The sequence below is a fragment of the Triticum dicoccoides genome, chromosome 3B (genome assembly GCF_002162155.2).
Source record: "Triticum dicoccoides isolate Atlit2015 ecotype Zavitan chromosome 3B, WEW_v2.0, whole genome shotgun sequence".
Taxonomy (NCBI): domain Eukaryota; kingdom Viridiplantae; phylum Streptophyta; class Magnoliopsida; order Poales; family Poaceae; genus Triticum; species Triticum dicoccoides.
The window spans coordinates 844,021,051-844,032,520 of record NC_041385.1 but is presented as its reverse complement, the minus strand read 5'-3'; the positions used below and the strand labels follow the sequence as shown (position 1 = coordinate 844,032,520).

General features: G+C 47.0%; 1 protein-coding gene across 1 annotated transcript; it reads left to right on the top strand.

The window, feature by feature from the left end:
• Positions 1-2,579: 2,579 nt before the first annotated feature.
• LOC119278856 (serine decarboxylase 1-like) lies at positions 2,580-5,425 on the top strand. The gene is made up of 5 exons (XM_037560193.1): positions 2,580-2,961; positions 3,758-3,989; positions 4,101-4,294; positions 4,410-4,543; positions 4,659-5,425. Exons 1-5 carry the CDS (start codon positions 2,634-2,636, stop codon positions 5,241-5,243), a joined length of 1,473 nt encoding a protein of 490 aa, XP_037416090.1. The 5' UTR covers positions 2,580-2,633; the 3' UTR covers positions 5,244-5,425.
• Positions 5,426-11,470: the final 6,045 nt, after the last annotated feature.

Here is an 11,470-nt window from a genome sequence, read left to right as displayed (position 1 = left end):
GGCCCAAGCATGCAATACCGATTGCACCACCGCAAAACTCCCACAACATGCGCACTAGAGCCAAATCAGGATTTTGCCAACCAAAGCGCCTCTTTCTAGCCACCACCTCTACTTCCGCCATATCCCCCATACCACCCACTTATCGTTCTGCCCTAAAAGATCCAAATTGGTTGCAAGCAATGCGTGATGAATTTAATGCTTTGGTGATGAATTCGACTTGGTCTTTGGTTCCAAAGCCTGCAGGTGTCAACGTGGTGACTAGCAAATGGATTTTTCGTCACAAGTTCCATCCTGACGGATCCTTGGCACGCTACAAAGCGAGGTGGGTTGTCCGGGGGTTCACACAAAAGGAAGGTGTGGATTATGGGGAAACCTTCAGCCCCGTGGTCAAGCCCGCCACCATCCGCATTGTGTTGAGCATTGCCACGTCGAGTGCATGGCCCATTCATCAACTTGACGTCAAAAATGCCTTTCTTCATGGCGATCTCAAGGAAACGGTCTATTGTGCTCAACCATCCGGCTTCATCGACTCGCCGCGCCCGGATCATGTGTGTCTCCTTCGCAAGTCTCTCTATGGCTTAAAGCAGGCTCCCCGTACGTGGTTTCATCGCTTCCAGGCATTTCTCTTGACACTGGGCTTTCGTACTTCCAAGAGCGATTCCTCTCTTTTCATACTCAACCACGGCTCGTCTCTTGCATATCTCTTAGTATATGTGGACGACATCATTCTCACCGCCAGTACGCCCCACACTCTCCACCACGTCATCAACTCTCTCAAACGGGAGTTTTCCATGACTGACATGGGTGAGCTTCATCACTTTCTCGGGATTAATGTCAACCCGAATGCATCCGGTCTCTTCCTTAGCCAACAACAATACACCCTAGAGATACTTGACCGCGCCAACATGCTCCATTGCAAGCCCGTTTCCACCCCCGTCGATACCACCGCCAAGCTCTCATCGAGCTCCGGTGAGCCACTATCCAACCCCACCACTTACCGTAGCATTGCCGGCGCATTACAGTATCTTACTCTCACTAGACCGGATATTTCCTATGCCGTCCAACAGATATGTCTCTTCATGCATGAGCCTCGTGCGTCACACATGCAACTCGTCAAACGAGTCCTTCGCTACTTGCGTGGCACATCCCACTTTGGTCTTCAGTTATACAAAGCCTCCTCGCTCGATCTTGTTGCCTACACGGATGCTGATTGGGCCGGCTGTCCCGACACACGGCGTTCCACTTCCGGGTTTTGTGTTTACCTTGGGCAGAACATGGTCTCCTGGTCTTCCAAACGGCAGCCCACAGTGTCTCGTTCTAGCGCCGAAGCTGAATATCGCGGGGTCGCTAACTGCGTTGCCGAATCCTGCTGGATCCGTCAACTTCTCTATGAGCTTCGGCGTCCTCCCTCCCGTGCCACCATTGTCTATTGCGACAATGTCAGTGCATCATATCTCTCAACCAATCCAGTACAACATCAGCGCACCAAACATGTTGAGATCGACCTTCACTTTGTTCGGGATCGCGTTGCTCTTGGTGAAGCCCGGGTCCTTCACGTTCCATCGAGCTCGCAGTTTGCGAATATCTTCACCAAGGGACTACCCTCACCGATCTACACGGAGTTTAGGTCCAGCTTGAACGTCCTACCAAACGGCGTACCAGCTGAGGGGGGTGTTAGAATGTACATATTCTGTTGTAATTAGTCTGGCACGTCTAGTCCTATTATTGTGGATCTCAACCATCGCCCTGGCCTGCGTGCCTACTTCCTTGGGCTCTCTATATGTAATCACGGTTGTACTGTAATCTATTATAAAGGGCAATCATTCTATTGTCTAACTTAGGTCACCTAGCTAGCTAGAACACATACAGTCGTCACACTTGAACGTGGATGAAAGTGCGTTCGCTGGCTGGCTAACGTTGCCGCTTACGCCCTAACGATACCGTACCGATCGCAATCTGTAAGCAGTGCAGATACGACAAGCAATGTGTCGCCTCCCCTGGGTACAGCCGGGTCGATCGACATGGTGCATGCTGTGCGTCGCGCACGTCCCTTTCAGCGTGTGCCTACCTCTGATAGCGAACCAAAGGTGCTAGCTAGAGGACGGACAGAATCCATGGCGCACTCACGTAGGGGGCGGGCGGCGTCCCGTCCCCGCGCGCCTACCTCGCTCGCTGCTAGATCCTCCACCTCTTCTTCTTCCTCCTCCCGCCCAATGGCATCTCGACCTAATTACCAGTTAAGTCAACTGATTAATGGACCGACCTACCTAGCTAGCCATCTGCCACGCGAGATGAGATGCACGCGTGGCGACAGCGACGCGCCACCGTCCGTCTCGCCGACGGCGACAGGGACGTACGCCCGGGGCTCACGCGCATGTGCGCGCGTGTGTCACCAACAGCAGGCAGTCACGTCCACGAGGCGACGACGCGGCGCCCGGGCGGCGGCTCTACCCGCTCCGAGGGGACGCCCCTGCTCTGCGACGTACCCGACGTGCACGTTACTGTTACAGTTTCCCCTCCGCCCAGCTCTCTCCTTCGCCTATAAATTCCACCGCCATCCTCGATCCTTCTTCCACCTCTCTCTCTCTCTCTCTCTCCACACTTTTGAGGTGCTGATATAGCTAGCTAGTAAGATGGTAGAGAAGAACAGTGATGCCGGCGTCGTAGGAGGGCAGATGCTGGTGGGCTCGCCGGCGGCGGCCGAGCACCACTGCCACCAGAAGGTCCTCCAGAACCATCCCGGCGACGTCGGCGGTCTTGTCCCGCCGGTTACTGATGGCCTTCCGCAGGTGGTGGTGGTGGGAGACACGGGCAAGCACGCGGCACGTGTGGCCGTGGAAGGCTTCGCGGTGCTGGAGCCGCCCGCGGACGCGGAGGCCGCGGCCGAGCGGCGGGACGACGTGGCCGCGCTCCTCGCCGGCTTCGCCCACCACCTCCAAGAGAGGACCACCCACCACCTGGGTACGGCCACCGATCGATCTGGGTCGGCCAGCGTAGTGCATGCATGCTCCTAGTCCTCGTGTGTGTGCAACGTGGCGCTGCACGAGAAAATTTTGAGCAGTTAAAATTTTCATTTGAAAAACAAATACACCGAGGATGTCCCAAACTTCAGGAAGCTCGAGCTCTGCCCTCATATTAGAACTGCCTTTTCTTTTTCTTTTTATCTTCCAAAAACGAGGCTTGATCCCTGGCCTCAACCTCTACATCGATCGATGCGCAAACTAAATTAGTTAAACGATAAAGAAAAAACCAGTACCAAAAGGTAGCGTGAAGTGAGTCAACAAATTTTGCAAAACAAAACTTTTGTGTGATTATCGATTTTCTAATAAATTTCTCAAAAAAAAAAAGATCTTCTAACAACTTGCACGCTACTTCTCGAATTGTATATTTTCTCTCTTGGTAAGTTGTCTGGCTAACAGTGGTAGAATTCTGTACTTTTGTTGGGGTACGAGTTCCACAAACTTGCCAATAAAAGGCATGCATATCTTTTTTGTCTGAAAAGGGCTGTACATATTGATTTTTGTTACTCAACAAAGTCATACATTAATACTGCATATACCCTGAAAGATAGGTACACTTTTGTAAAATACACACATTTCACATGTGCCTAAAAAGAAAGCATCTCACATGTTTGACCATTGCCAGCACCACACAAAAAAAAAGCATACGAACATAAGTACGTTTGTACAAGTTTCATCATGCAAATTATACTATTATGCACAACTTGATTTCTCATGCAAATGTTTGTCCTTCACAGGGTACCCTTACAACCTGGACTTCGACTTTAGTGTGATGGCCCAGTTCCAGAGCTTCTCCATCAACAACCTCGGCGACCCTTTCATCGAGAGCAACTACGGCGTCCACTCCAGGCAGTTCGAGGTCGCCGTGCTCGATTGGTTCGCCCGCCTTTGGGACCTCCAACAAGACGAATACTGGGGATACATCACAAACTGCGGCACCGAAGGGAACCTCCATGGCCTATTAGTCGGGTTAGTGTCTATCTATCTATCTTGCATAACTTTTTTTCACATGATCGAGAACGTATCTTTTTTTATATATTGAAAAATATTTGATCGACTAGTTGTGATTTTCATATGCAGGAGGGAGCTTTTTCCTGATGGAATCATATACGCGTCCCGTGAGTCGCACTACTCCGTCTTCAAGGCAGCTAGGATGTATAGAGTCGAGTGCGTGGAGATCGACACTCTAGTTTCTGGAGAGATGAACTGCACGGACTTTAAGTCCAAATTGTCGCAGAACCCCGGGAGGCCTGCGATTGTTAATGTGAATATAGGTTAGCATCTTGCTTTCACATTTTCATCAGAATGGTCCCAAAAAATGATTTCCTTAAGTGTCTCTCTTTATGGTTGATTTTGACACTATTGTTATTTTGCTTCTGTTTCTTGCAGGAACGACTGTCAAGGGAGCTATCGATGATCTTGATAGGATCATAAGAACGCTAGAGAAATGTGGGTTCCGAGATCGATTCTACATCCACTGCGATGGTGCTCTAGCTGGCCTTATGATGACATTTATCAAACAAGTGGGTCATGTTAATTTTTTAGCAGTAAATGATATTTAATTAGCACATGGCATACCAAGTTTTATAAATCTAGAGAACAACATAACTAACTTACCTTTTCTTTATTTTCCTCTAGGCGCCAAAGGTAACATTCAAGAAACCTATCGGAAGCGTGAGCGTATCAGGCCACAAATTCATGGGATGTCCAGTACCATGTGGCGTGGTAATAACCAGGCTCGACCATGTAAAAGTGCTCTCCACCGACATTGAATACCTATCATCTAGAGACGCGACAATCATGGGGAGCCGTAACGGGCATGCGCCAATGTTCCTTTGGTACACGCTGAACAAAAAGGGCTATAGGGGCATCCGCAAAGAGGTCCAGAAGTGCTTGAGAAACGCTCATCACCTTGCAAACCGTCTGAGGGAGGCGGGAGTGAGCGCGTACCTGAACGAGTTGAGCAGCACGGTGGTGTTCGAGAGGCCACATGACGAGGCATTCGTACACAAGTGGCAGCTCGCATGTGAGGGAAGCATCGCACATGTGGTAGTGATGCCAAATGTGAGTGTGGAAAAGCTCAACAACTTTGTCGAAGAGCTCATCGGCGAGAGACCGTGCTGGCATGAAGGTGGAGGGTTTAGGGTGCCATGTGTTGCAAAGGACATTGGGCAAGAAAATTGCCTCTGCGGTGTGCATGAAAAGAAATTAAGAGTTGTGTAAGATCATTAGGGGAGTGAAGAACAACGGCTTAAAAATTAGAGTTCTTAAGGGCACACATGATTGATCTAGCTTTCATAATTGGACCTCTATTCCCGTCGTTATCAGTTTCTTTTGTTGTACTATCTTGGATCGTGACATGTGTTTAGTTCTATAGTGGTTAATAAATTGATTAAGTTGGTGTTTTCTATTGCGTCTGGTTTAATTTTTTATTTGTCTGGCCAACGCTGATCCTAACACAATTACACCAAGTTGTGTTTGACTAAATATGCCCCTTTTTTACGACTTAGCCAGATGATTGGTGTTGAACGTGTGTACATGTACGCAGGTCTGGGTTTTGCATGCCGCACCTGTAGTGTCTATCTCCCTCTGTATGTACTTCTATCTTAGGAGACAAGACACCGGTCACACCCCTTGTACCTATATATATGTGCCTAGTGCATGATCAATGAGATATCGATGCACCAAATCATTCTCTACATGGTATCAAATAGCATCACGATCCTCTCCCGCTTCCGCTTACCCTAGCTGCCGCCGCCTCGGGCCGCTGCCGCCGCCATCTGCAGCCGCCGCTGCCGTCCCACGCCACCGCCGCTCCCCTCTACCCCACACGCCCCTCCCCTCCCCAGCCACGCTCTCCCTTCCCTGCCGCGCCGCCCTCCCGCCGCGTCGCTCCCCTGCCGCGCCGCTTCTCCACCGCCGCGCCGCACCCTCCCCCAACCCTAGCCGCCATGTCGTTGAAAGTGCAACTATTCCTAGGTGGTTTTGGTAATTCATAACAATATATAGCTCATTGAGCTAATACTATTTCAAGACAAATATTTCAGGAAAGCTCAATGAATGGCATGGCATGGATGATGAAAGTGGATCCCTCAAAATACTAAGGACAAAGGATTGGTTCAAGCTCAAAAGCTCAAGACTCTACATTTTATATTTTAGTGATCCAAGATCACATTGAGTCTATAGGAAAAGCCAATACTATCAAGGAGCGATGAGGTGTTGCTTGATGAGTTTCTTGCTTCAAGTGCTTAGTGATATACTACAAAAACCCTCAACTGCTTTCTCATATCCACATATGACCTAAACCTAAAGTCAAACTCGGCCCCACCGATTCTTTCTATCCGGCGCCACCGAGCTCAGATGTCATAGCCACTGCCACAAACCCTAGGCAAATCGGTCTCACCGGTAGGGATCTCGGTCTCACCGAGATGGGATTGTAATCTCTCTGTTTCCCTTCATAACGTTTCGGTCAAACCGAAGTGAGCGATCGGTCCCACCGAGATTGCAATGTAAATTCTCTATTTTCCTTTCGTAATATTTCGGTCTCACCGAAAAGAGCGAATCGGTCCCACCGAGTTTACCTGACCAACTCTCTGGTTAGCTAATTACCAAAATCGGTCTCACCAAGTTTGTGTAATCGGTCTCACCGAGTTTGTGTAATCGGTCTCACCGAGATTACGTTATGCCCTAACCCTAACCATATCGGTCCTACCGAGTTGCATGTCGGTCCCACCGAAATCACTAACAGTCACTAGGTTTACTGAATTGGTCCGACCGAGTTTGTTGATTCGGTCCCAACGAGATTGATAAATTGTGTGTAACGGTTAGATTTTGTGTGGAGGCTATATATACCCCTCCACCCCCTCTTCATTCGTGGAGAGAGCCTTCAGAACAAACCTACACTTCCAACTTACCATTTCTGAGAGAGAACCACCTACTCATGTGTTGAGGCCAAGATATTCCATTCCTACCATATGAATCTTGATCTCTAGCCTTCCCCAAGTTGCTTTTCACTCAAATCTTCTTTCCACCAGATCCAAATCCTATGAGAGAGAGTTGAGTGTTGGGGAGACTATCATTTGAAGCACAAGAGCAAGGAGTTCATCATCAACACACCATTTGTTACTTCTTGGAGGGTGGTGTCTCCTAGATTGGCTAGGTGTCACTTGGGAGCCTCCGACAAGATTGTGGAGTTGAACCAATGAGTTTGTAAGGGCAAGGAGATCGCCTACTTCGTGAAGATATACCGCTAGTGAGGCAAGTCCTTCGTGGGCGACGGCCATGGTGGGATAGACAAGGTTGATTCTTCGTGGACCCTTCATGGGTGGAGCCCTCTGTGGACTCGCGCAACCGTTACCCTTCGTGGGTTGAAGTCTCCATCAACGTGGATGTACGATAGCACCACCTATCGGAACCACGGCTCAAAAATCACCGTGTCTCCAAATTGCGTTTGAAATCTCCAAACCCTTCCCTTTACATTCTTGCAAGTTGCATGCTTTAATTTCCGCTGCTCATATACTCTTTGCATGCTTGCTTGAATTGTGTGAAGATTGCTTGACTTGTGCTAAGATAGCTAAAATCTGCCAAAGACTAAAATTGGGAAAAGGTTAAGTTTTTAATTGGTCAAGTAGTCTAATCACCCCCCTCTAGACATACTTCAAGGTCCTACAAGTGGTATCAGAGCTTTGGTCTCCATTTGTTTTGATTTCCATAGCTTTTGGTGGTCATAGCCTTGGTTTCACAGCCTAGGAGAGTATGGCGTCTAGCGAGGGAAATTATCACCGTAGAGGTCCTTACTTTGATGGTACTAATTTTGCTAGTTGGAAGCATAAGATGAAAATGCATATTCTCGGACATAACCCCGCCGTTTGGGCTATTGTGTGTATTGGCTTACAAGGTGAATTCTTTGATGGGAGGGAACCAAACCGTGAAGCTAGTGCGGATGAATTTAAGATGCTGCAATACAACGCTCAAGCTTGTGATATCCTCTTCAATGGATTGTGCCCCGAAGAATTCAACAAAATCAGCCGTCTTGAGAATGCAAAGGAAATTTGGGACACTTTGATTGATATGCATGAAGGTACTGACTCCGTCAAGGAATCCAAATTGGATGTGCTCCAAAGTCAGCTTGACAAGTTCAAAATGAAGGATGGTGAAGGTGTCGCTGAAATGTACTCTAGGCTTGCTCTTATCACAAATGAGATTGCGGGCTTAGGAAGTGAAGAGATGACCGACAAATTCATCATCAAGAAGATCCTAAGAGCATTGGCTGGAAAATATGATACCGTGTGCACATTGATCCAAATGATGCCCAACTACAAGAATCTCAAGCCAACGGAGGTCACTGGAAGAATTGTTGCTCATGAGATGTCACTCAAGGATAAGGAGGAACTTCACAACAAGTCAAGTGATGCTTACAAAGCCTCATGTGAAGCCCCTACATCATCAAGTGAGAAACAAACCTTCAATGAAGAATTGAGCTTAATGGTGAAGAACTTCAACAAATTCTACAAGAGTAGAAGCAAAGTAAGAAGCTCCAAGTCAAGGTCTTACCATGACAAAAGATCTTCCAGTCGAGAGCGCAATTGCTACAATTGTGGGAGACCCGGACACTATTCAAATGAGTGTATAGCACGCTGCAAAAGAAGAGAAGATTCTCCCAAGAGAAGAAGTAGAAGAGAAGAATCACCGCCAAGAGACAGAAGGAGTAGAGATGATCGTTATGAACGAAGAACATCCTGGAGAAGCAAGGATTCAGAAAGGAAGGACAAGTCATCAAAGAGCTACACAAAACGAAGACATCAATCTCATGTTGGTGAATGGGTATCCGGTTCCGACTTTGAACATCACTCCGAGAGAAGCTATCACTCCGACTCCGAACATACTCAAGATGAAGGTGTTGCCGGTCTAGCACTTGTGTCGACCAACTCCTATGACATATTTGATTCACCAAATGAAGGAATTGGAAGATGCTTCATGGCTAAAGGCCCTAAGGTAACTCACCCCGAGTATGTTGATTTCAATAGTGATGAAGATGACTTGTTAGGTGATAATGATTTACTTATTGACAACTCTAGTGATGAATACTATGATGAAATGTCAATTAATCATGTTAAAAAAGATAAAACGAATGACAATGATAAGGAGAAGATTGAGCTTCTAACTAAAGAGCTAAACACTCTTAAGTTAGCTCATGAAACTATCTTAGGGGATCATCGAGAACTTTTGAGGACTCATGAGAAGTTACACTTTGAAAAGCTCAATTTTGAGCAAGAGCATGAGTTCTTAAAAGCAATCAATGATGATCTTCACAAGAAAAGTTCTTCTTACATTGCCAAGCGTTTACTCTTATCTACTTACATGCCTCAAGTCAAGTCTAGTAACAAGAACAAGAAGGATTCTTCCTCTAGTAGTAACAATAATCATGCTAAATCCAATATTGTTGCTTCTAGTAGTTCTGTTGATTCCACTAATGATTCTCTTAGCCAAGTTACACTTGAGCAAGAAAATAGCTTATTGAAGGGAATTATAGAGAAAGGTGTATACAAGAGCCTTGCCGGGAGTAAGCAATTCGAGGAAATTGTACGCAAGCAAGGAAGGCACCGGAAGAATCAAGGTGTTGGTTTTGAACGAAAGTTCAATGCCAATGGAGTTGAGTGGGAAGAAGATCAATACCCCAAGACGAAGTTTGTTCCTCAACAAGAGAAGTATGATCCTACTTCCTTCAAGGGAACACAAGCTCAAGATGATCTTCCACAACAAGACCACAAGCACAAAGGCAAGGACAAGCTTCAAGAGGAGATTGATGCATTTGAAGAAGCTCCTAAGGCCTTGGTCAAGTGGGTTCCCAAGACTACGTCAAGTTCTACTTCATGAAGCACAACTACAACTCCAAGGATTCCCATCAAGATGATGTGGATTCCGAAGAAGAAGAACTAGAGAGTTCTGGAGGGTGACTCCGCCAACATTCTTCACTCATATCATTATGGCAAGGACAAGTGCAATCAAATTCCACATCTTGCACTAGTTCAAGGAGTCACAAACCCTCATGTTGGTAAGGCAAGGGACAAGGTAACCTAATGCTTTCATGGACATCATCTTGTGTGTGCTTAACTCTATGTCTATGGATATACTTGTTTGTTCCTTGTGGGACTACGTGTAGGTATTGAAAGTGCAACTCACTCCAAAGGATTGCTCCAAATGATCTACATCAACATTGAGCATCCACATCTTCAACACCTACATGAAGTCATGATCGACAAAACCCAAGGTTAGTTCATCCCTCTAAGGGGGGATCTCACATCTAGGGGGAGCTTAACTCTAAGAATTGAGTCAAAGCAACTCTAATGATGTGAACACATCAATGCATTATGTAAAAGTGGTAACCCTACTTGAGCTTCAACGATGAGTATGACCTATGATCAAATGTTCTCATTTGACTCCTAAGTCAATATACTCATATATAGATGACCTAGTCAGCGCCAATTGTTTGATAGATGCTAGAATTGGTTGTGCATGATTTGCCACATATTCCATTTGGCATTTTATTGTGTCAGCATGTTGGTTGCATATTTAACTCATTCGAGGACATCCACTTGTTGCTTTGATTGATTGGCTTCTTTTTCTTTTGCCAAGTGGATGAACAAGAATGTCTAAGAACCTTCTCTAGCTATCTATGCTTTTCTTGTCTCAAACTATATTCATGCTACATCACAAAATTTGATCAAGTCAGATTCGAACCACTCTGTGTGAGGAGCACGCGGAGTCCCCGATTCGTCATGGACTTAAACTTCCAAAACTTCTTTGTGTGTTCCGGTCTGACCGATTCTTCCAATTCGGTCATACCGAGATCACTAAGTCGATCTAGGTTTTCAATCTCGGTGCAACCGATTTGAACTTTTCGGTCTTACCGAGTTGCTGCAACCGTCAATAGTTATGCATCTCAGTGCCACTGAGTTGTTCCACTCGGTCACACCGACAGGGTCGGGCTATATATACACACGGGCAAAAATTTGGAAAACTCCTCCACACTCCTTCGCCCGCGCATAGCTCGCTCTGCCTCCAGGTCTCCGGATCGTCGAGTTCGTCGCCAGCCGCCTCCAGTCGCTTGGCTCCGCCGCCGTCAACGGAATTCATCCCGTTGCCGCCGTAGCAAGTCCATTGCCAAACTAGCACTACTGGAATTAGCTAATTTGCCGTCTGCCAATTCTTTGTCGTCTGCTGGCTGACGGCAAAGAAGGTCTTTACCGTCCGCTTACATAAAACGGACGGCAAAGAACTGGCTGATGGCAAAGAAGGTCTTTGCCATCAGCCAGTTCTTTGTCGTCCACTAGCGGACGGCAAAGAATCTTTGCAGTCAGCTGGCGGACGGCAAAGAGAGAGATGGGCCGCACTAACGAGCTGCTTAGAAAAAAACCTAACGGCCCCCTCTTTGTCATCTGCTAGCAGAC